The 25,809-nt window shown below is 45.1% G+C and overlaps 1 protein-coding gene across 2 annotated transcripts in view; it reads right to left on the bottom strand.

The window, feature by feature from the left end:
* DIP2B (disco interacting protein 2 homolog B) overlaps nucleotides 1–25,809 on the bottom strand; it is a 259,008-nt gene that overhangs the window by 49,755 nt on the left and 183,444 nt on the right. The window contains exons 10-17 of one of the 2 annotated variants that reach the window (XM_069758656.1): nucleotides 21,943–22,035; nucleotides 20,238–20,361; nucleotides 18,734–18,843; nucleotides 9,801–9,903; nucleotides 9,536–9,600; nucleotides 9,084–9,177; nucleotides 7,218–7,337; nucleotides 4,826–4,940 (exon numbers count right to left, since the gene is read on the bottom strand). In XM_069758656.1, coding sequence (XP_069614757.1) covers nucleotides 4,826–4,940; nucleotides 7,218–7,337; nucleotides 9,084–9,177; nucleotides 9,536–9,600; nucleotides 9,801–9,903; nucleotides 18,734–18,843; nucleotides 20,238–20,361; nucleotides 21,943–22,035 — 824 coding nt within the window. Of the gene's footprint in view, nucleotides 1–4,825; nucleotides 4,941–7,217; nucleotides 7,338–9,083; nucleotides 9,178–9,535; nucleotides 9,601–9,800; nucleotides 9,904–18,733; nucleotides 18,844–20,237; nucleotides 20,362–21,924; nucleotides 22,036–25,809 lie in introns of both variants that reach the window. The other variant, XM_069758655.1, reaches the window with a different exon arrangement.

A 25,809-nucleotide genomic window follows, 5' to 3' on the forward strand; every position in this document is an offset into this window, starting at 1 on the left:
TCCAGGTGCGGTAGTAGATCCTGGAAGACGAAGGCTTCCGAGCCTGAATCATGGTGTGAATCACCCGGTCCGAAAAGCCGGACGCTCTCAGAACCGCGGTCTCAGATCGGACCCTGGGACAGCAGATCGGGCCTGTCTGGAAGGCGCCAGGGAGCGTCCGCGAGAAGGTTGACGAGCTCCGCGAACCAAGCTCTCCTGGGCCAATCCGGGGCGATCAGGATGACCGGCACCCCTTCCGCTTTGATCTTCTTCAACAGTTTGGGAAGTAATGGAAGGGGTGGGAACAGGTAGGGCAGCTCGAACTGTGACCAAGGAATGGCCAGAGCATCGACGCCCACTGCGAGAGGATCGCGGGACCTGGAGACGAACTGCGGAACCCTCCTGTTGACTCGGGATGCCGTAAGATCCACATCCGGAGTTCCCCATCGAAGACAAATCTGATGGAAGACCTCCGGATGCAAGGACCATTCCCCTGCCGCGAGGCCCTCGCGGCTGAGGAAGTTGGCGGCCCAGTTTTCCACGCCGGCTGGCGTCCGTTGTCACCACCTGCCAGTGAACCGGAAGGAAGGACCTGCCCTGGGAGATGAGAGGTGACGTCGACCACCAGTTGAGAGACCGCTTGACCCGAAAGGAGAGTCTGATCGGCCGATCCAGGGAGAAGACCGACCTGTCCCACTGAGACAGAATGGCTTGCTGAAGGGGTCGCGAATGGAATTGGGCGAAGGGAATCGCTTCCAATGTAGCAACCATCCTCCCCAGAACCTTCATGGCCGAATGGAGGGAGGGAGGTCGAGGACCCTGGAGCAAGCGTATGTCCCGACAGAGAGTGGATCTCTTGTCTGTGGGAAGGAAAACTCTGCTCTGACGAGTATCGAAAAGCATGCCCAGAAAGATGATGCGCTGAGAAGGAATAAGACAGGACTTCTTCCGGTTTACCAGCCACCCGAAACGGGCTAAGGTGTCGAGAACAATGGACAGGCTTTCGTGGGCCTGAGTGAAGGACGGAGCCTTGATGAGGATGTCGTCGAGATATGGAAATAGGACCAGGCCTCTGACTCTCAAGGTGGCCATCAGCGCCGCCATGATCTTCGTGAACACTCTTGGCGCGGTTGCGAGACCGAACGGCAGGGCGACGAACTGAAAATGATCTCGTTGCACTGCAAAGCGCAGGAAACGGTGATGTCCGGGAAATATCGGGACATGGAGGTAGGCGTCCTGGATATCTATTGAGCATAGAAACTCCTGAGCCTCCATGGAAGCAATTACTGAACGAAGGGATTCCATCCTGAAGTGTCTCAGGCGAACTCTCCTGTTCAGCAATTTGAGGTCCAGAATGGGGCGAACTTTGCCGTCTTTTTTCGGTACCACAAAAAGATTCGAGTAGAAACCCGTGAAGCGTTCTTTTTCTGGGACGGGAACGATTACCCCGGATTTGAGCAGAGAAGCGATGGCTGAGAAGAAGCCCGGAACTAGAGCGGGGTCTCTTGGAGGACGGAATTGGAAGAAACGATCCCGAGGTCGGGAAGCGAACTCTATTTTGTATCCCGAGGATTTTGTATCCCTGACCCATGCATCCTCTACTGCGGAAATCCAGACGTCCCTGAAAAGGAGAAGACGGCCGCCCAATCTGGGAGTTGGGCTGGAGTCTTGCCGAGAGTCATGCCGAGGTGGATCTTCCAGTCCTGGGCCTGGAGGATCTACCCTGGGAGAAACGAGGACGCCAGGACGGAGTGGGCCTAAAGGACACCGCCTTCTTCTCTTGACGTGCCTGTGGCCTCTGTTGCTGCTGGGAAAAGGAGTTTGACGCAGCGAAGCGACGAAAAGGCCGAAAAGAACGAAACTGTCGTCTAGGAGGAGGGCGACGAGGCTTAGCCTGGGGGAGAAGAGAACTTGGACCCCCGGTTGCCTCCTTAATTATTTGGTCCAGCTGGGAACCAAAGAGGCGAGAGCCCTGGAAGGGCAGACTAGTGAGGGACTTTTTGGAGGACAAGTCCGCCTGCCAGGCCTTGAGCCAAACGGTCCGGCGGATGGCAACGGCATTGCTGGAAGCTTGAGCCGCACAAGACGCGGCATCCAGGGAGGCGGAAACCAGGTATTCACCAGCGTGGGAAATCTGGTTGGCAAGTTCCGCTAATTGCGCGGGAGGCGGCCCATCCAGGATACCTCGCCGAAGATCCTTGGCCCATTTTGAGATGGATTTTGAAGCCCAAGTGGACGCAAAAGCTGGACATAGAGCCGCTGAAGCCGCTTCAAAAGCAGATTTTGCGAAGGATTCTATAACTCTATCGTTAGAATCCTTCAGAGATGCTCCGCCGGACAGAGGAAGCACCGTGTTGGTGGACAGCCTGGAAACAAGGGGGTCCACCGAGGGAGAGGCCGTCCAATTGGCGGTAAGTTCTGGATGAAAAGGATATAACACACCCAGGCGTTTTCCCCTCTGAAAACGCCTAGTGGGGTTCTCTCTCTCTCTGGACACGATTTCCTCGAATTCAGGATGAGGAGCGAAAAATTTTGAAGGTGGTTTGGCCCGTCTAAACGAAACCGCCTGATCTGCGGGTTCCGTAGAGGGATCCTTGATGCCACATGTTTGGTTTATTGCCCCAATGAGGTTCTGGACTGTCTCACTCATGGTGGCGATTTGGTTAGGATCCAGCTCCGAAGTATCCTCCGAAGGCGCATCAGATAATGCCTCGCCTGACTCAGGGGAGGAGGATCGGTGGGACACCAACCGCGGGGGAGGGCCGAGCAGCGAGATGGAGCGCGAAGAGGACTCAGACCGACGTTCCTGTCTGGACCTTTTTGTGGCTTATCAAGGAGGGCTCAGGCGGCGGTTCCTGCGACCCGCTGGCCACTGCAGGGGTCTGCAGGGGTAACCGATCCGGCGCGGACACTAGGGTTTGAGATACCCGTGTTAAATCGGCCACCGATTGTGACAGAGAGGCGGCCCAGCCTGGGATGGGGGGGATCACTCTCGGGCGGAACAGCCGGGGGATCCTGGGCGGTGGGAACAATCGGGTTGCTGCAGGACTGACACAGCGGGGAGGACTGACCTGAGGGAAGTTTGCTGTTACAGGACGAACATGCAAAGTACGTGACTAAGGCAGAAGATGAAGAGGTAGGGGGACGAGAGCGGCCCCCTTTAGAGGTAGACATTTTTAGGGACCCTGAAGATGCCAGTGGGTTAGGGGACAGTGGGCAGAGGGGGGTGTCAGTCTGCAGTGCAGCTACTCACGGACCCGGTCCTGGAAGATGTCCCCCTTGTCGATGGAGTGCCCTGAGGAGCTGTATTCAGCGCAGATAGAGCTGTGCCCACAGAAGATGCGGGTGCGCTTGCGAGAGCTGGTGCTGCTGCCGGTACAAAGCGGTGCTCACACCAGACGAGTGTCCCAGGAGGAAGGGGGCGGAGCCAGACGCAGGGGCGCCGGTAGGCAGGGCACAGTAAGTCGGGCGGGAAAAAGCCCGCCCGCAGAACCGGAAGTGAGTAGCCGAGAAACCGGAAGTAGGCCCCGGCCTAAGCCGGGACCTAAATTAGAGGCCGGCGCCGCCGGAGAAGGGAACCGCGGCGCCGGAGCAGTGCGCCGCAGGGACTGAGAAGAGCGGCAGCCTGCCAAGGCTGTCCGGGAAAGCGGAAGTGGCGGGGTCGCGGCGCCAGAAATAGGCCCCGGCAGAAGCCGGGACCTAAATTAGAGGCCGGCGGCGCCGGAGAATCGCGGCGCTGGAGCGCCGCCGGAAAATCGCGGCGCCGGAGAATCGCGGCGTCGGAGCGCCACAGAAAGTAAGTGGCACGGCATCCTGCCAAGGACGCCGTGCAGACACAGGACGCATTGTGGCCCCCAAGCAGTGAGACCGCAGGGGGAAGCGGCGCGGCAGCCTGCTAGGCTGTGACTCTGTAAGGGGCTGTGCGGCTGCAGGGAGAGAACTGCGGCCGCTAAAGAAGAAGAGCTTATGGCTGTCCCTGGGATCCCTCTAAAATAAACGCCATGAGGGAGGACAGGGGGACATCTGGAGAAAAGATCCCGGGGGAATGGAGGGTAAATACTCACCTAAACATCCCACGCAGTTACTAACCTGAGGGGAATGAGACGTCCACGGAGCTGTGATGGACGTCCTCGTCTCCTCCAACCGACAGGCTCTGGTAGGCGAGTGGGTGGGGGACGGAGCCAGGACCGGACTTCTGAGCACGCTTCTGTGCTAGGATCTTGGTCCTGGAGAGGGATCTATGAGGATACGGGGTGGCAGTACACGCCGTACTCATAGTCCGCATTGTGGGAATACAGGTGTGACTGCTCACCCTGTATCCCTCCGGAAAAAACCTGAAAAGAAACGACGCACATTGAGGTAGATAAGGGTCTAATGAAAGACCCGTGTCCACCTCCTACTGACACTAAGCTAAACTGAAGAGTTTAATGCCAGTCGGTGGGGTGTACACTGCAGAGGAGGAGCTAATTTTTTTTATTTGCATAGTGTCAGCCTCCTAGTGGCAGCAGCATACACCCATGGTTCCTGTGTCCCCCAATGAGAGGCGATAAAGAAATAATTCTTATCATGACATTGCACGTTGTAACATTATCATATGTGTAATTACTAAGAGTAACACAGACAGACGCAAGAAGGGCACGAGACTATACTATACAAAGCAGATATAGAAAACTGCTGCAAGCTTCAATGTACCGACCCAGTATCCTCCATATAGATAGATGGATAGAGATACATTTAACCCCTTTCATTCCCATGATATAGTAGATAAAAAAGAAGCACAAAAAAAAAAAATTAAGGTCATCTCTAAACACAAGTAGTATGCCGATCGTTTATTTTCTTACTATACCTTCGGATGGCTACGGTCATGGCTTCTGGAGATGTGGCACATGGACAAATCGCTTCAGGCTTAAGACCATAATTTTGAAATAAACTCAGGAAAGCGTCACAGGATGAAACAGACCCTGTGCAAAATCGGAGAAAAACACAGAAATTAAGTGCATTCTAGAGTTATGAAATAAAAAGAGTTAATAGAGGAGCGATATTACACTGCAAGGGTTCCAGATTGTGTAACCTACCACTACGTGTAAAAATGCTATAATTATGGCAGGTAAGCTAAAGTAGGACACAGCTTCAAAATATCCTTGCATGATGCTAGAGGCACTGGATATATCAACTATAAAATGAAGAGCTGAAGACTTAAGTGTACGCAGCATATATAAATGGTAATGGAAATGATGGTACATATGGAGAAATCCCCTTCATTCTTTTATCACATCCCATCCTGCTCACACAGAAGTCTAAGCATGGAGAACATATCATGATGGGAACCATTTGTGCATTACACATAGGCTGTGATAAAAAGCCAATGATCGCTGGCAGGCTGCAGGTTGTTCTACGGTGGACATCAACAATTGCTGACTTTGGTCAACCTTTAGGATGCGATGACTCAATCGATGAGCAGGACCCTGGTCCAGCAGCCACATCAATGCCACCAAGATGGTGACACACCGGACCTACAAATCAGAAAAGGAGCAGGGTATGCAAATGGGACGTGGGCTACTGGGTTCCCATCCAGCCGCTGAGGACATCTGACATGTCTGCTGAACCAGGGCTCGTTCATCCTTAATAATGAGCAATTCTGACTTTCCCATACTGGCAGGTGTTGGGGGAAGGAGGCTCTGCCTGTAGGATGTTATCATGCCCAACAGCTTTGTTCTGGCACAGCCTTAAGGCCCAGTCACACATAGCGAGATCGATAGCGAGATCGCTGCTGAGTCACAAGTTTTGTGACGCAACAGCGATCTCAGTAGCGATCTCGCTATGTGTGACACGTACCAGCGATCAGGCCCCTGCTGTGAGATCGCTGGTCGTGTCGGAATGGCCTGGGCCATTTTTTGATCGTTGAGGTCCCGCTGACATCGCTGAATCGGCATGTGTGACGCCGATTCAGCGATGTCTTCGCTGGTAACCAGGGTAAACATCGGGTAACTAAGCGCAGGGCCGCGCTTAGTAACCCGATGTTTACCCTGGTTACCATCGTTAAAGTAAAAAAAACAAACGCTACATACTTACCTACCGCTGTCTGTCCTCGGCGCTCTGCTTCTCTGGTCTGGCTGTGAGCGGCGGGCAGCCGGAAAGCAGAGCGGTGACGTCACCGCTCTGCTTTTCGGCCGCTGTGCTCACAGCCAGACCAGAGAAGCAGAGCGCCGAGGACAGACAGCGGTAGGTAAGTATGTAGCGTTTGTTTTTTTTTTTACTTTAACGATGGTAACCAGGGTAAACATCAGGTTACTAAGCGCGGCCCTGCGCTTAGATACCCGATGTTTACCCTGGTTACCGGGGACCTCGGGATCGTTGGTCGCTGGAGAGCTGTCTGTGTGACAGCTCTCCAGCGACCAAACAGCGACGCTGCAACGATCCGGATCGTTGTCGGTATCGCTGCAGCGTCGCTATGTGTGACGGGGCCTTAACTCCCCTCTCCTGATTTGGTCAGTAATTTGCATCAGGATTTGCAAGCCAAAACTAAGTCTGCGTTTACGACACAGGGGACATAACAAATTTAGGCTACTTGTCTTTTTTGCATCTATTCCCGGTTTAGGTTTTAAAATACTGATGTAAAATATTGACCAAATCTGCAATGTATGAGTAAGGATCCATTCATAAGAACGCTCATTCTTGATAAGCCCCCATTAAACCTACCATAGATCAGCCAGAAAATGAGTGGACCACATAACGCACATAATCTATGGGTCTATATGATAGTATTAACGAATGTTCAGTATGTGTCAGATATTAAACAGTGTGTTTCCTGTGTCCCCCAATGAAGCGAGAGAGAAATATGTTTATTAAATGGATGGTAAATGGCACAGGTATTGTTATTTGGCCTACTGGGGCATACATACACCATAGTTTCTTACTCGATGTCATCCTCGTTTTGTTAAAAGTGACTACAATTGAGTGCTTTTGTTGTGCCTGGGTATTGAATGGCGGCCCACTCCTCCGAACAGGCAAGATGTAATACTATATTTTCCCATGCAACCTACTGAGACATGGCTTTGATTTGAGGAAATGATTGTGCTGATGATCCAACTCTATTAAATACAGAACATGAACATGCATTTTAAGCAGCAAGTAAAGTTGACACAAAACAACTGTCCACATTCTTATTGAATGTTGCAGTTTTGTCCTTTACAATCTGGTTATCATAATCATTAATCATAAACTACAAGGACGCTTACAAGGATTGGCTCCATCTGTTACAATGAGCATGCGAAGTGAGGCCAAACTGATATCCTTCTGTTCTCGGTGTGCAATCATTGCCCAGTGCAAGTCCCGGCACTTTACTACCGCAACCCTGGCTGAGAGACAAGAAAAAAAACAAAGACGTATTCATGACTTTATCTCAGTGCTGTAGGATATCCATTTCCTTCACTTCTTGTTTCCAACGGAAGAAAAATCAACTTAAATGCCAAGATCTCAGCACGACGACATTTACACAATTGTGGGCTTTGGCACTGATCTAACTAGAAATAAACCCTCACGATAAAGAATAGAATTTGCTCAAAACTGGCACCGGTCTCACTCAGGTTTCAAGATAATATACTGACAAGAGATCTGTCTATCAATATGGCACAAACGAATTGGTGAAGTTACAGCCGCTGTTCACTTTTCATTTTGTTTGATATCTTCTATTATTAAAGGTGTTCGCCCAAAGAGTAATAAAATGTCCCTCATCACAAAATTCTCACAGCAGCCTCTGCTAGTCAAGTGTTAGGACGGGCTGCAGTCTGAAGAAACACAGCTTTCAAGTCCTGTGTCTCAACTGACAGAGGAGCTGTATTGTAAGCACACATACCGAAGCTGCAGGAGCAGGGTTGTGACATGAAAATAAATATATCTTCTCCTCGGCTGACAGGACTAAGGCTAGAGAAAAAAAATAGTCAACGAGAAGAAGATATATTGCATCAATTATGTCATGGGGCCTATTTTATTACATGCAGACTTTTTTTCACTAGTTAGTTTTTTGGTATTAGTATTTGCTCAGTAATTGTAGACCAAAATCAGTAGAACCTACAGAGTGATAACCTAAATTTTTTATTTAGGTGTCAGATGTCCTAAAAATGCATTGACAGCACTTCATTCAGCTCACAGCCAACAAGGCAGCATTAAGGGCCCTTTGACAATGCGTTATTCCTCACACTCAGTAATCCCATTGGGGCTTTCAAACCCCCCTCACACCCAGCAAAACGGGATTTGGACATAGGCGCCGATGGGGCTATTGACTATAATAGTGCCAATGGAGTCAATGTGTGCTCTGTCATGCATCATGTTTAGAAGAATACGCCTAATCGAGGCGAACACCCAGATGTAGTAGACTGTCTGAGTGTCCACGTCACAATTATTGCCAATGGCCCCATCGGTGTATACATCTGAATCCCATTTTGCAGGGGGTTCAGACATAAGCCCCAACGGGACCACTGAGATTGGAGAAGAACACAAAGCGAAAGCACCTTAAGGGTATGTGCACACGTTAAGTATCTGCTGCAGATACTTAAAGGTTTTGGCTGGAAAACACAGCATCAAATAAGTGTTTTTGAAGTTTTTTTCCCCCCCCCCAGTCATTAGAATAAGTTAAAAACACTGCAAAAATGATGAAAGAATCGATATGCTGCAGATTCTAAACTGCTTCACATTTGCAAGGAAAAAATAAGCAATGTGTGCATGGAACTTCATGAATCTCATTCACCCTTCTGGTATTAGGAAATCCCTTCGTTTTGTGACAAAGCTGGGCTGAAAAAAATGCTACAAAAATGCTTTTATGCTAGACAGATCGCTTGTGTCGCTGGAGACTTGGCCTCAAGAGTCAATGTATCTATGCCTACATCATGTAGTTGGTGATAATCACTGACATAGATGAATGCGGATCAATGGTTGACTGCAAGTATCTCCAGCTTAAAGCAGCTCCAAAAACATTTACGGACATGTAATGAGTGTGTTTTAATAGAGCTGACCCGCTGGGCAAGTAATACAACACTTGACAGTAAAATTATGAAGGAACGTTTATTCTTTTGAACCCGTGCACTTATCACCATGTAGGACATTACCTTTATTTGCATGGACTCGTTGGACCCAAGATAAAGGACACGCTTTCATCACCGCATACGGAACACTGATTGTATGCATTTTATTCACTACATTCTAAAGGAAAATGATAGAACATATGAGAACATTTATAAACGTTAGTCATTTTTTATAGATGAGGGGCACGGGACATACGCCAGCTCACACACTGCTGGTGCCAATGATGGGGCATAACTCTGATACTACACAGAATGGGCATCATGTTTGGGGGAAAGCTTCACACAATATTAGAGAAGCATCTACCATTACAATGGAGCTTCCAAAAATATTTCCAACAGTTTTAGGGCGCATGCATATATCCGTATTAGCGGCCATTTTGTGCCTCTACTGAACCTCCAGGCAGAAGCATAACCCACTGCTGGGTGCACGGTATTATCAAGCCACATTATCCGAGGGTACAAAATGAGAGTCTCACCGTTAGTATGCCATGCCAGAGACCAGCATCCCTCTTAAAATCGAGGACATTTACCATGGTTTCACCTACGCAAAGGACACAATTTTACATGAATGGCCATACTGTTTAATCATGTGATAGTATACAAGTTATTCTCATTTATATCATATATTAGAGGGTTTATCCAGAATTGACATTTATCACCAATCCAGAGGATCTAAAGATGACCGCAGCCAAAATACTACAAATGCACATAGAGCATGAACGCGATTTGGATTTCACCCACCTTCTGTATAATTACAAGACTGAGAAAGAGCCTGACAATGAGAAAGCATTGCGATTCGAGAAACTGCGACCCCCATCACGCTGCCTTCTTTACTTGTTTTATACTGCAAAACAAATGTATGAGATTATTAATACACAAGACGGGCACAAGGCACAACTTGTCCAAAAACACTGATATCGGTCTAGTCCTGGACTCCCGTAAAGGACAAGTCGTAATAACAGGATTGTGTAGGCGATTTTATTATTCTTCTAGAACAAGCAACCATCATGTAGAATCTCCTACCGTTATCGGACTACAGCTCCTAAGTAGGCCTATACGTATCTATGGTAACAGACTACAAAATGTAGTCTGGTCTTGTAGTCATATTGTCGTTCATCTCTTCTCTCGCCTACCAAATGTACAGTGGGTATGGAAAGTATACATACCCCTTTAAATTTTTTACTTTTTGTTTCATTGCAGCCAATTGTTAAGTTCAAAAAAGTTCATTTTTTCACATTAATGTACACTGTGCACCCCATATTGACTGAAAAAAACAGTAATGTAGATATTTTTGCAAATTTATTAAAAAAGGAAAACTGATCCTTTGCTGAGACACTCATATTTAAGTTACATGCTGTCCATTTCCTTGTGATCCTCCTTGAGATGGTTCTTCTCCTTCATTGGAGTCCAGCTGTATGTAACTAAACTGATATGTAACTAAACTGACATGCATGTCAGACCAAATAATAATAATAATAATCTTTATTTTTATACAGCGCTAACATATTCCGCAGTGCTTTACAGGTTGCACACATTATCATCACTGTCCCCATTGGGGCTCACAATCTAGATTCCCTATTAGTATGTCTTTGGAATGTGGGAGGAAACCGGAGTACCCGGAGGAAACCCACGCAAACATGGAGAGAACATACAAACTCTTTGCAGATGTTGTCCTGGGTGGGATTAGAACCCAGGATCCCAGCGCTGCAAGGCTGCAGTGCTAACCACTGCGCCATCGTGCTACCCTTTGAGAATCATGAAATCAAAGGAACTGGCCAAGGAGCTCAGAGACAGAATTGTGGCAAGGCACAGATCTGGCCAAGGTTACAAAAGAATTTCTACAGTACTCAAGGTTTCTAAGAGCACAGTGGCCACCATAATCTTTAAATGGAAGAAGTTTGGGACTACCAGAAGTCATCCTAGACCTGACCTTCCAGCCAAACTGAGCAATCATGGGAGAAGAGCCTTGGTGAGAGAGGTAAAGAAGAACCCCAAGATCACTGTAGCTGAGCTCCAGAGATGCAGTAGGGAGATAGGAGAAAGTTCCACAAAGTCAACTATCACTGCAGCCCTCCACCAGTCGGGCCTTTATGGCAGAGTGGCCCGAAGGAAGCCTCTCCTCAGTGCAAGACATATGAAAGCCCACATAGAGGTAGCTAAAACACATGAAGGACTCCCAGACTATGAGAAATAAGATTCTCTGCTCTGATGAGATGAAGATAGATCTTTTTGGTGATAATTCTAAGCGTTATGTGTGGAGAAAACCAGGCACTGCTCATCACCTGCCCAATACAATCCCAACAGTGAAACATGGTGGTGGCAGCATCATGCTATGGGGGTGTTTTTCAGATGCAGGGACAGGATGACTGGTTGCCACTGAAGAAAACATGAATGCGGCCAAGTTCAGAAATATCCTGGATGAAAACCTCTTACAGAGTGCTCTGGACCTCAGACTTGGCCGAAGGTTCACCTTCCAACAAGACAATGACCCTAAGCACACAGCTAAAATAACAAAGGAGTGGCTTCAGAACAACTCTGTGACCATTCTTGACTGGCCCAGCCAGAGCCCTGACCTAAACCCAACTGAGCATCTCTGGAGAGACCTGAAAATGGCTGTCCACCAACGTTCACCATCCAACCTGATGGAACTGGAGAGGATCTGCAAGGAAGAATGGCAGAGGATCCAGGTGTGAAAAACTTGATGCATCATTCCCAAGAAGACTCATGTTTGTACTAGCTCAAAAGGTGCTTCTACTCAATACTGAGCCAAGGGTCTGAATACTTATGACTATGTGATATTTCAGTTTTCTTTTTTAATAAATTTGCAAAAATTACATTTCAGTTTTTTTTTTTCAGTCAAGATGGGGTTCAGTGTGTACATTAATGAGAAAAAAAATGAACTTTTTTGAATTTACCAAATGGCTGCAATGAAACAAAGAGTGAAAAATATAAAAGGGTCCGAATACTTTAGGTACCCACTGTATAATATGAAAAAAGCAAAACTAAATCAATCTAATTGGAAAATCCAACAAAATCCCACCAGTATTAAGGGAACACAGCTATAGTAGGAATTAAAATATAACCTTTATTAGGTACAAGATAAAAGTACTCAAAAACAACGACAAATAGTGTCACCCCAAAAACAAATTAAACTATAATGGTATTAAATGATGTAACCTGTCAGGTAACACATCACTTATGGGTGATACCAATATAGACTAATGGTGAGGACAGTCATAAACAAGGGTGAAATATACTGCCCCACATACTCAAGATACCTCTGGTAAATGACATAAGCACATAAGTGCAGAAAATGTTAGGCCAGGTAACCTTGCGTGTATAAGTATTGGCAGGTATCAGAACAGGCAGGGAGGGGGGTAAGACAAATGCGGTAGAAATCATACACAGTACTAATATAACCAAACAGGAACGATCTCACCAATTGCCGTGACTCAGGTCAGTGTAGCCCATAGTTCGCTGAGAAGAAAAAATCCATGAAGCAGCGATGTAAGGAGACAATACCCTGTCAATCCCTGAGGGGCTAACCATAAACCTATGTCCCCAAACTCCCGCCCTTACAAGGGCAGTCCACAACTACCCCTGAGCAAAAATCATGCCCTGCACTCTCCCTATAAGAATGTCCCGACGCGTTTCTTCGCAGGCCGTATCATCAGGGGACTTGCCTGCCTGGGAGCTAAAGTGCATGAGTGCTATAATAGAGGACAAAAAAACCTGCCACCCTCCATGTTACTCTGTAACATTGTAAGGGCGGGAGTTTGGGGACATAGGTTTATGGTTAGCCCCTCAGGGATTGACAGGGTATTGTCTCCTTACATCGCTGCTTCATGGATTTTTTCTTCTCAGCGAACTATGGGCTACACTGACCTGAGTCACGGCAATTGGTGAGATCGTTCCTGTTTGTTTATATTAGTACTGTGTATGATTTCTACCGCATTTGTCTTACCCCCCTCCCTGCCTGTTCTGATACCTGCCAATACTTAGGCTAGGGTCACATTGCGTTAGTGCAATCCGTTTAGCGCTAGCGCTAGCGGATTGCGCTAACGCAATGTTTTCTATGGGGCTGCGGTCGGGGTAGCGGTAACGTCCCCGCTCTCGCAGATCCCCGATCTGCGAGAGCGGGGAACGGACCGCGGGCGCGCCTCGGACGCTGCAAGCAGCGTCCGCGGCGCGCCAGGAATCACCGGCGCGTCGCTAGCGCGTGCTGAACATGGCACGCGCTAGTGAAGCGCGTTCCCATTGCCTTCAATGGGCGCGTTAACGGACGCGTTGCACGGCGTTAATTTCGCCGTGCAACGCTGTCCGTTAAACGCGGTCCCATAACGCAATGGGAACCCAGCCTTATACACGCAAGGTTACCTGGCCTAACATTTTCTGCACTTATGTGCTTATGTCATTTACCAGAGGTATCTTGAGTATGTGGGGCAGTATATTTCACCCTTGTTTATGACTGTCCTCACCATTAGTCTATATTGGTATCACCCATAAGTGATGTGTTACCTGACAGGTTACATCATTTAATACCATTATAGTTTAATTTGTTTTTGGGGTGACACTATTTGTCGTTGTTTTTGAGTACTTTTATCTTGTACCTAATAAAGGTTATATTTTAATTCCTACTATAGCTGTGTTCCCACCCACTGTATAATACCATTTATTTTATGCACTTATATAGCACCATTAATTCCACAGCGCTTTACAGTCATTATCAGCTCTGTCCCCATTGGGACTCACAATCTAAATTTCAGATCAGTATGTCTTTTGGAGCGTGAAAAAAAACTAGGGGAAAAAATAAAACTGTGCAGATAACCACTGAGCCAACCTGCTGCCCCAATTAGCAAACATTAGATTACTAATGTAAGGCAGTAAAACTGCAGATTTGTTGACTTTTTTGAGGTTTACACAGGAGCTGTGAACACAAAACAATAGGATATTTGTAATGACTATTTGCAAAACAGTCATCGTTTTCCATTTTGGTTGCATCAGCCTCAAATAAAATAATTTTTCACCTGCTGGCTTCATTTGGTTTCCTTGGCCAAGGTCTACTTATACTTTTGTGCCAATCTACAATTTAGTGATATTCATGTCTTACTTCTACAATATTACAGAACAATTATTAAAAATGTAAAAGGGTGGAAAAAAGGGAAGTGAATTTAGAGGAGAGGCAAAGCGAGAACTTCCATAATTGTAAATTATAATAATGCTGAAAAAATTTGATAATTCATCTTGGCTACTGACAACGGCTTTAAGACAAGCCTGGCCAAGTCATGGAGATTCATAAGAGACAGATATAATTGCCAAATATTTGCAGAGGTTGCAGAGCGTAACCATAGAAATGATTCTCCCTTTATCAATGGCAGCTGTAAATGAGACGGATGATTTTTTTTTAGGAACACTTTGCAGCCTACGGGTGGGAAGTAACCTTAACGGCTCATCCCTCTAATAAGCAGCAAATTGTAATTATTCAGGAATGGTCTAATTCTAGCCTAGTTTAAAGGGAATCTGTCACCAGGATTTTGATACATAACCAGAGCACAGCATGAGGTAGGGGTTAAAACACTGAATTCAGCGATAGTATCACTTCCCGTCTGTGTGCTGTTGTTTACTTACAGTGAAGGTTTTATCACTAGGATACTGTAGTTGCTTAGTAGATGGTGCGCGCTTGCTAGTCGAACTCCGCCCCCTCCTGTGATAAGCAGCTCACTGTCCATAGACTACATACATCGAGAGCCTGATGTGGGCGGGGTTTCTTAGCACTGTTGCATCTAAAAACTGATTGTGTCAGTAAACTAAGTGATACATTGTTGGATTCAGGGTCTCTTTGCCTATATTATGCTACTCTCAGATGAGGTAGCAACAACCTGCTGACAGATTCCTTTTAAGGCATTAACATTTAAAAAAAAATCTTTTTTGCTTAATTATTCTTAGGGAAATTCTAACGTACAACTAAGATCACAAAAAAATGACTATCCATCTGATGGCCAGTAGTAGATCAGGCATAGAGACAAGCATTTAGCATTCTGGGCTTTACAACTGATAAGGCAATTGTACGCAGCACCAGTAGTCTCACGCACGGGTCCGATTAATTCAATTATGGCCCCTATTTGAGACTCTCTAGCAGGCCATACACATGATAAAGCTGTTGTCGAAATGATTCGAAAGGGCTGTTCCGAAAGGGCGGAACAAATCCCTTTTTAAAAAGAATAAAAATAAAAGAGACTACCTCACGACAGACTCAGACTCAAGTGCAACAGAAGACCCTTGTACTTCTGCTGATTCGGGACCTTCACAACAAACGGTTACTGCAGGGGTATCCCCTTTGGACGCAGGACGCGTCGAGGGGGTAGGAGAAATGGCAGAAAGAAATGTGAAAAAAAGACGACAGGTTTCGTGGAGACCAATGAAATAACGGTGGTCAACTTAACCCCACAAATATTGAATGAAGCACATTTGTCGGTCCTATCCAAAGGACTAAATTTCTGTATACCAGAACCATTCAATATAGTCGACTTTAAAATTGACCTGTTCAAAGCAATTCGTAAAATTAATTTATTTAATTTTTTTGCTATGGATAAAAACAAGGTTGCCCCTCGAGAAGTCTTCCCAGGAGAATCACCTTGCCAGGTGGGCCCACTTGGCTTTTTTGTCAATGAGGACCCATTTGGCGATGTACGGGAGGAGACAAGAGACCTCCTCGACTCTTTGGGTACAACATCGGCCTCCACTAGATGTAATGATACGGCTATTTCTCCGTTTACTGGGGGTAATAAATCGACCTACATGCCCCCAGTGTCCCCGGGTAATTTGGTTGATGTCTTTCAGTCACAGGTTTTAAAAGATGTAGAGGATTTAATATATGAAAAGCCCATAAAAAACCTCCAAATTAAAGAAAAACGGGCATTAACAGATATCCAGAGCTGGTCTGATGTGGTTGTCCATAGTGCGGACAAAGGGGGCAATGTGGTGCTGCTCACAAGAGATTAGTATAGAACTGAGGCACTAAGACAGTTGTCAGATGAGCAAACTTACCTAAAACTCAAAAACTCAAGGGGGATCCCACCTTAAAATTTAAGAATCTATTACTTTCTTTGCTGAGACAATTTGTAGAGAAAAGGGTGTTTTCTTCTAAACAGGCTGAGAAGCTATTACCAGAATTTCCGAGACGCCCACATTGGTATCATATACCTAAATTACATAAGTCAATAGAAGCCCCCCTGGCCATCCAATAGTGTCAGGGGTGGGCTCCTTGACTGAGCCACTTTCTTCTTATATTGACTGGCTGCTGCGCCCCCTTTTGAGAGATGTTCCCTCATATATTAAGGATACGGGGGATTTTTTGAAAATACTAAAAGATTTTGAATGGCATGAGTCGTATGCGTTGACTTCGATTGATATCGAGAGTCTCTATACACGCATTCGACAAAAATTGGGAGTTGACACGATTAAAAAAATTTGGGAGAATACACCCACTGGACAGGACACTTAAATTCATCTGCGATGGACTCTCTTTCATCCTAAAGCATAATGCTTTTGAATTTGATGGCCAGTGGTACCTGCAGACGGTGGGTACCGCTATGGGTACCCCCGTCGCATGTACCCTGGCTAACCTCTTTCTTGCGAGGTTCGAGGAGGAATATATTTATTCCTCAAATAACCCTTTTTTGCGACATATCAAGCTTTATGCTAGATATGTCGACGACATGTTCATGGTGTGGGATGGGCACCAGGATACCTTCACGGAATTTGTGAGGTACTTGGGGACATCCAACACCATGAACATGAGGTTTACCTCACAATTTGGGGGGACCAATTTGGTCTTTTTGGATGTTAAATTACAAATTGGGGAGAGGGGTATCTCCACAGAAGTTCACCGAAAACCTTCTGCATCTAACTCCTTGTTACACTATCATAGTGCGCATCCGCCACATATGAAATATTCCTTGCCATTCAGTCAACTACTCAGGGTAAAGAGAATCAATAGTGATCCGACGGGGTTTGCGCAGCAGTCAGCTGATTTGATTGACAGGTTCAAAAAACGGGGTTATCCTCCTGCGGTTTTGAGTACTGCCTATGACAGAGCAGTTGCCACAGAAATTTCTATTTCCCCCAAGAGAAGACAAGAAAAAGAAAAAAAGTTCGTGTTTAGCTTTAAATTTGGTCCGCTGGACAGCCACATCAGAACAGCCATACGTAAGAATTGGCAGATTCTACGACAAGATAATAATCTTAAAGATATAGTAGATAGAGGACCTCTATTTGCCAATCGTCGTAGTAGGAATATCAGAGACAGTATAGTCCGTAATCGTTTTGTAACTAATAGAAATAACTGGCTCACAGACAGTATCCCTAAGGGGAACTTTAAATGTGGGGGTTGCAACTTTTGTAAATACCATTATACAGGAAACAAAATTAGAGTAGGGCATATACAGCATATAGTGCGAGATTTCATATCCTGTAGAACCACACACGTTGTCTATGTCCTGTTCTGCCCTTGTAGATACTTCTATATTGGGAAAACGATCCGCCCTTTATTTGTCCGCATTAGGGAGCATTTTTATTCCGTAGGCACAGGAAAGGGAGCTCCCAGATTCATAGAGCATGTCCGTTCTTATCATGCGGGGGACACTCAGGTGTTGAGGTTTGCTGGTCTGGAGCGGGTCTCATTGCCGGAGGGAGGAGGCGACTTATGCCGCCTTCTACTACGTAGAGAAGCCAGATGGATCCTGCGCGCAGACGCAGCAGGACCATCTGGTTTGAATGAAAAAGTCGACATGTCGGTCTTCTTGTAAAATATTTCTATGTCAACCTGTGAATGTTGAATCCGGTCATTTTGAAGTTCATAGCGTGTGCTATTTTAAATACTTTGTTGTTTTTAAATGTAATACTGTTTGTAAATGTAACACTGTTCATGTTTTGAGGGTTGGGGGAGGAGTTGGTGGACTCAGGTGGGTCTATAAAACACTCCCCGGATCCATTCAGCGCCAGGACCCGTTGAAGTGCCATCTAGCACGAAACGGCCGTTGTCCATAGCTGATCCTATCCCTCCCTGCTGTCTGCTTTTGCACATGTCCAAATAAAGTGATGTTAACCACACCAGGGTAAGTGCGCTTCCATTCTTTTTATTTCTTTCAATTGAAATGATTGTTCAGCTGACCGCTACCTTCCCCAGACACAGGCTCCAAGTGTTCCTGACTTTCTAAGGATGAGCAGATGCCAGAATTATCTGGCAGCGGCTTATCTCACTGCCAAACAAAAGGATAGGATGACTGAATTCCAGCTGTCCAATCTTTATGTTCCCCGCTATTATCTGTTGGGGGATGGTTGGGAGGCCCTCCTACACATTAGATGGACAGCCTATCGTTGTATGGTTGCCTCAGTAACTCTACAGCCCAAGGTGCTACCTGCAGCTCTCAATTCCTCATTTGGCATTTTAATTTAGTATTTCAGGGTAGAAGATATTATTGGTGCACCATATATTAAAATAATTAGATTTAAAGGGAACCTGTCTTGTTGAAAATGGTATCTGATGTGCAGGCCGGATGTTAGAGACCAAGAGAAGCTGCACAGCTTCTCGTCGTTTACACCATGTTGTTCACAGATCAGACTTTATGTACAATGTGCCAAATTCCCTTTAATGATTTTACCAGCCCGTTTACCTCAATATAAGCAGGTTCTATGCCCGCTACGGTGATGTGTGGTTGCCAGTCCTTTGGTGCCTTGGTCAGGTATCTGGAATCAGTCACAACCCACTTCAGCTTTGGCCACCCTATAGAAACATACCTAAATTGTGAGCCCATGGTCTTTAATATTTAGAGTTTAACATAAGCCACCGGAACTATTTTAAGGTCATGTTCCTTTAGTTTCATCTCCAAACTACCCAACAAAAGTAATATGCAACAGGTAAAGGCTACCAAGTCATATTTTACCAATTTTAAAGGGGTTGGCCAAATGAGCTTTGGCAAAACTCTCTTTCTTTGTGAAGCATAGCCTGTTAGTTCTTCATAGATCTTCTCTCAAAAATGACGGCTAATTGAGGGGACATGGGACCAGTCCTGTCGACCAGCCTCCTCCAATTGAATTACACTGTGCGTTAGAAATCTGCTTTTCAATTGGAGGAGGCTGATGGACAAGTCCCTCCATTAGCTGTTATTTTGAGAGCAGATCTATGAGGAACTAACAGGCTGCGCTTCACAAGAAAGGAGAGTCTGTAATACTTCCTTTTGTGGCCCTTACCAATATTTATGTCTCCAACAGATTTGTTAAAATGAAATGGCCACCGGCTTTAAAAGGGAACCTGACAGACGCTTCACGATTTCAGCCGGGTATGTTAGACTCTGAAACATCACTGGGACTCGAGCTGCACAGGAGACTAGCTGCACAATCAGATCCCTGGCGGCCTCTCCCTGCCTTCTACCAATGACTGACAGGTCTCTCCCTGTACACACATGCATGGAGGGACCTATCACTCCAGGGGCAAGAGGTGGAAAGACGCCCCAGGAGACCTGCCTTTCCAACGTATCTCCCATAGCAACATTTCAGAGTCAAACATATTAAATTTATAGACAGCATTCCTACGATAAAACACAAATACATTTATGACAATACATTATTTCTAGTACAAGTGCGTTGAAAAAAAGGTCAAAAACACAAATTTCTTCATAAATAAATAGACATATTGTGGTGGCACATTCCATATAGCTGAATATATAAACTTAGAAAATGTTGCTGGAAAACGTGTACATGCAGTTCTAGAATTAGGGGGGGTGCAATTATGTGACAAGGACCCCATTAAGGAAACCGTAAAATTATATATATATATATATATATATATATATATATATTCACATACACATCTCAAGTTATATAAAATGAAAAAATGAAAATGTGTCTTCCACAAATAACACCCAGAAATAGACTAATTAAAAACATCATTTTAATTTTAATGGCAGACAATAAAACCGCAGACACTACTTCACAAAAAAACAGCTGCAAAAAAAGATGATTTTCCACAGTGACAGTGCGACTGAAGAATGTAATTACAAACTATATATCATTTTTATATTCTATTAATTTCACCGCTCCATGAATTCCAAGTAAAAATATCAACACAAGATACTGGGAAAAATATATTCTAGGCAGGAAAATAATCGAGTGGCTTACCCTTGAATTGCACAATTTCTCCATTCTGCGTTTTTGGCAGTCCTTTCAGGCAAACCTCGGTGGTAAGAGCAAGCTTCACACCACAGCTTCCCAGCAGGAAACCAATCTGATGCCCACCAGCATCCTGTTTATGAAGAAGAGAGGAGGAAAGTCAAATGGGCAGAAGAAGGCAATGGTGAGGCTCACTGATATTACTGGGATTTTAGGCAGTCAACGTGGAACAAAAATGGATGCTCCCGGAAACGGAGAGCGCTCTGCTATATATTGCAGTATTATAGCTTGCTCTATAGGTCTGTATGACTGGGTCCAATGGCTACGTACCGCCGGCTACTGAGAACTTTGTATCAGAGGGGATCTATTAACATGTTTTTCCAGTGACCTTCAAATCAAAGAGGCCTCAGACTAGAACTATGAATGAAGGTGAGCACAATGTTCAACGTTCACCAGAACCTATAAATTGGTTGTGAAGATCCTCAGCATGGAAAGGAAAAGCCCTGCTTAGATTAAATGGAATCTGTCAGCAAGTTTCCACAAGGTAATCTGAGAGCAGCAGAATATAAGGCAGGAGAGCCGGATTGCGTCACTTACTAGGTTGCCTGGTGCATTTTTCATAGAATCCCCATCATATCTGTTGCAGATGTAGAAGCGGTCAGAGTGCTAATCTCGGTATAACTCCGCACACACCCCTGATTGGCAGCTTCCTGTGTACAGGAACATTACCAGGAAGATGCCAATCAGTGGTGGAGGCGGGGTTATACAGATTAGCTGGACTGCAGTACACATGAGAACTAGTCAAGCAGTGATAATCACCTGCTGATTAAACACTGATTGTATGGACACTACAACACACAGCCCAGCAAATGACACATCCTTGGAATCAGGCTCACTTGCCCTGTATTATGCTGCTCTGAAATAGCAAAACCTGCTGACAGATGCCCATTAAGATCCAGAGAAAAGAAACAAATATATCCAGTTATTTGGATATAAAACCACCAATTTACTAGTATATCTTAAAAGGTTTCGGGTACATTAAAAATACTGCATAAAAGGCAAAAAGTGATGCGTTTGGAACCTAGAATGGTCCTAGTCGTGGTATCATGGAAAGGGGCACTGAACTGCTGCTCAGCCACATCGAAGCTTCAGGGTGCCTGCGATTACTTTCTACAGTCATTTTCTGCAGACATACTACCTTTAATTTAAAGGCTGAGTGGAGATTGTGTACAGCCCCCAATTACTTTCTATATCTTTATACATTTGTCTGTTTATCACAGTTAGGTTTTTCTAGTTTTTTTTTTACTATGGAAAGTCTAAGCGATAACTGCGCACCCTGATTAGATGACATACTCTTGGGGCGCCAGCACAGCAGTAACAGCGTATTACATAGGATACTGCTCAGTTGTGATGACCGTGTACATTTCCAAAAAATGCTTTTGCTGCAATTAGGCCTTGCTATAATAAAATGGCCCAGACTACATTATATATTCAATTATTCAAGAAAAAAGTCATGAACATAAATTATGAATAGCTTTGCTTTCACTCTACGTCACGCTCTTATTTGCTGGAATTACATTTTTAGGTACAATTACTAGCAAACGTCAAAGGGCCAAGAGGAGTCTGCAATCGGAAGAGTCACCGGAGATTGAAGGCCTGAGAATGTGTCCAACATTACTCTAAATTTTATTGTTACCTTTCTAGTAAGAGGTACCTCAATCGGCACTGGAATGACTTCTGCCAGGAGACAGCCGTAAAAAGCAACCATAAACATGACTGGATCATTATTGGGATAGACCAGGGCCACCTGAAAGAAGACAATTCATGAGAAGATTGGCAGAACAAGAAATCAATTATTAACTGGACACAATACTGCAAGCTTAGCATCTATTTATACAAATCAATAGTTTAAAAGAGAAAATAATAAGTTTTCAAAAGTGAATTTCCAGGCAAAGGCTCAGTTAAGATCAATATCCCATTACCAACAATCTAACGATGTCCTACACCAGTGGTCCTCAACCTTTCTGTCCTTCAGAGCCACATTCAGCTCTGAAAGAGGGTCACGAGCCACATCCAGCTTTTGTCCCCCCTTCACATTAGTGGTAACCAAAGCCCCCCATTTCGGGTGTAATGATAACCAAAGCTTTCCCACACAAATCACAACGAAGCAGTATACCAAGATCCAGGGGTTCCCACCACACCCCACAACATTCAGCATTCTCCCATCACGCACTCCCAACACAGTCACATCCAGCTTCAAGCACCTCCTCTGACCGGTAGTATCATCCTGTATCTAGCATACCATACTTAAATTATCTCTAATTCCCCAAGACCAGTATATGTGCATCCAGATCTGCTCTTCTCTGCAGGGCTACTCACAAAGTTCACCATTTTGAGATGTTCTCTTCATACCAGTTTACTAAATCTGGAACTAAAGGACCAAGCTGGCAGACAGCCGCGAGCCGCAATTCATGGGACCGCGACCAACATGTGGCTCCCGAGCTACAGGATGGGGACCCCTGTCCTACACTTTTGATAGTGGTCAGCTGAACACCATTCTTCCCAAATTCCTCATACATCTGAGGCTAAGCTAGACCAAGTATGAATGTGTTCTCAATAAGAAGCGGTGACTAACCTACCACCAAACTAAAGGTACCGTCACACATAACGATCTCGTTAACGATATCGTTGCTTTTTGTGACGTAGCAACGATATCGTTAACGAAATCGTTATGAGTGACAGCGACCAACGATCAGGCCCCTGCTGGGAGATCGTTGGTCGCTGGGGAATGATCAGGACTTTATTTCGTCGCTGGATCACCCGCTGACATCGCTGAATCGGCGTGTGTGACGCCGATTCAGCGATGTCTTCACTGGTAACCAGGGTAAACATCGGGTTACTAAGTGCAGGGCCGCACTTAGTAACCCGATGTTTACCCTGGTTACCATTGTAAAAGTAAAAAAAAAAAAACACTACATACTTACATTCCTGTCACGTCCTTCAGCGTCAGCTTCCCTGCGTCCCCCAGTGTCAGCGCCGGCCGGCCGTAAAGCAGAGCACAGCGGTGACGTCACCGCTCTGCTTTCCGGCCAGCGCTTACACAGTGCAGGGAAGCTGACGCTGGGGGACGCGACAGGAATGTAAGTATGTAGTGTTTTTTTTTTTTACTTTTACAATGGTAACCAGGGTAAACATCGGGTTACTAAGCACGGCCCTGCGCTTAGTAACCCGATGTTTACCCTGGTTACCCAGGGACTTCGGCATCGTTGGTCGCTGGAGAGCTGTCTGCGTGACAGCTCTCCAGCGACCACACACTGACTTACCAACGATCACGGCCAGGTCGTATCGCTGGTCGTGATCGTTGGTAAATCGTTAAGTGTAACGGTACCTTAACAGAGTGACTAACCTCTGAGATCAAAAGGATCAGTCATGAAAATTCAGCCTGCCCAATCCTTCTGACCTCCAACATAACACACATTAGAAGGTTGGCTAGTCCTCATGAAATCGGTGGGTCTTGGTGTTTTCCGATCAACTCAAATGGGTACAATTGCAAAGTGATCTTCAGACAAGCAACTTTGCAATTAAAAATCCTCAACGTTCTTAAGAATGAAAGGATTTTTTTCCAACTTTATTGTGTACATCTCATTGCCAAGGTTACCAGCCACAGCTGCAGATCTATGAGAAGCGGCCAGTGTCCTAAGTAAGATGCGAGCACAATGTTTTCAAGCTTGGTCTAGAGCTGGCTGGTTAGCTGGATCGATAAAGCTTCAGTGCCACTGATGTGCTCCTCCAATGTTGCAGAGACAAAACTGCTTCCATTTGCATCATTGGACAGCGCACAGCACAGATCAATCTATCTGCCAATATATCAGGAACGCACTCCCATCGTGACAAGCAGGAATCTGGGAGGCAGGGGAGCAGAGTGTTCTACAAACAATCTGATGAGAACAACCTCTAATCTGTAAGAAGTGGATCATCTGTGTTTCTTTCATAGAGCAGAACAACCAATGTCGACAGCCCTGAAGAAGTTGACCCCGGGATACTTTCCAGTGTCGATCATATTGGACCTGCAAAGCTTCAGCATTTAAAGAGGGCCTGTCACCAGGTGTAAAGTGGCCAGCTTTTGCTCTTATTTTAGTCCCACTGATCCGCGCCTTATGGTTTCAGAGATATGATCCTTTATGTTTCGTGCTAAATTTCACATTCTTTACAAGGGGGAGTGGCTCACAGGATTCTCTGGGGCATGTCTTTAGGCTCCTCTATATTTTTACCCTGTGAGCACCGTCCCCTTGTAAAAAAAACATAATAAGAACTAAATAAAAAGCCCTATCTATGGATCTGTATAGTGGACTTATAACTAAAAAAAAATGAAAACTTAAGGAAGCAGGATGAATAAAATAAGAACAAAAACTGGCAGCTTTTGACATTGTGACAGGTTTTTTAAGCTTTATAATTTGGAGCAAAGGCTGTAATGTATAATTATTTTATTCTGCATCCACAACTAAGTGTGTGCAAAGGAGCATTGCGTCATGCGACAGACATATCACTGGATTAATGCATACATTCAATGATAAAAAATGTACCGTAATTATATTACAAGAACATAAAAATGAACGTATAGTGGGGGACACGAAAAAAGTCACACTGGTACAATGAATTGGACATGCCAAATGAAAATGATGGAAGACAACAGTTAAAGGGGTTTTCCAGTTTCAGAAAACTTTGGTTCCCAGGCATAGTTTGTTGTAAAAGAAACACAAACAAAAACCTGACCTTTACCTACCCTCGCTGGGGTCAGGGCTGAGTCTCTGCTGCGGTCCTTGCTGTTTGTCTGCAGCGCTGACATCACTTCGACAGCGGTGCAGTCAATCATGCTGAGCTCAGTGATGGGCTGCAGAGCTGTTTTCTTAACGTTAGTACGGGGAAGAGGCGGAAACCAAATATATGTGAGTAAAACCCAGGCTGTTTTTTTTTTTTACATTAAACTGTGCCTGAGAACAGAACTTTTCTGAAACCAGAGGACCCCTTTAATGTAAACCTTACATTAGAGCATTTTATAATACTGAGGGGGGAACAACAGAACCCACTTATCGGCCTCCTACTTAATTTGTGTTTTATGTGCATAAAAGTGGTATTCACACACAAAAAATACATATACAATGCATACAACAGATTTAGACAAGTGTCTGAAAAGCAAATACTCATCCAATGGATGTACATGCCAGCAGTGATAAGACAAGAAGACAGACATAAAAAACCATAAAACACATTATCACATGTGACGAAAAACACAAGTAAAAAAGATTAAAAAAATAAATTTAAAAAATCTAGAAATATCATATAGAAGTAGGTCTAATGCCACAGTGCAAGTTTTATGGGGAATTCGGGACAACAAAACAAGTTGCAATTCTCAGACTTCTTGACAGTTTTGTAGAAAAACCTCCAGACAGAAGTCTAGATCACCTCCTTATAGGACTTTAGGTTGAATAGAATAATTTTTAGACCATAATGTAGCAACTGATTTATAGGGTCGCCATGATTTTGGATTTTCACTGGATTCATTGATACGAGAGAGACAGTC

This window comes from Ranitomeya imitator, chromosome 3 (assembly GCF_032444005.1).
Source record: "Ranitomeya imitator isolate aRanImi1 chromosome 3, aRanImi1.pri, whole genome shotgun sequence".
Lineage (NCBI taxonomy): Eukaryota > Metazoa > Chordata > Amphibia > Anura > Dendrobatidae > Ranitomeya > Ranitomeya imitator.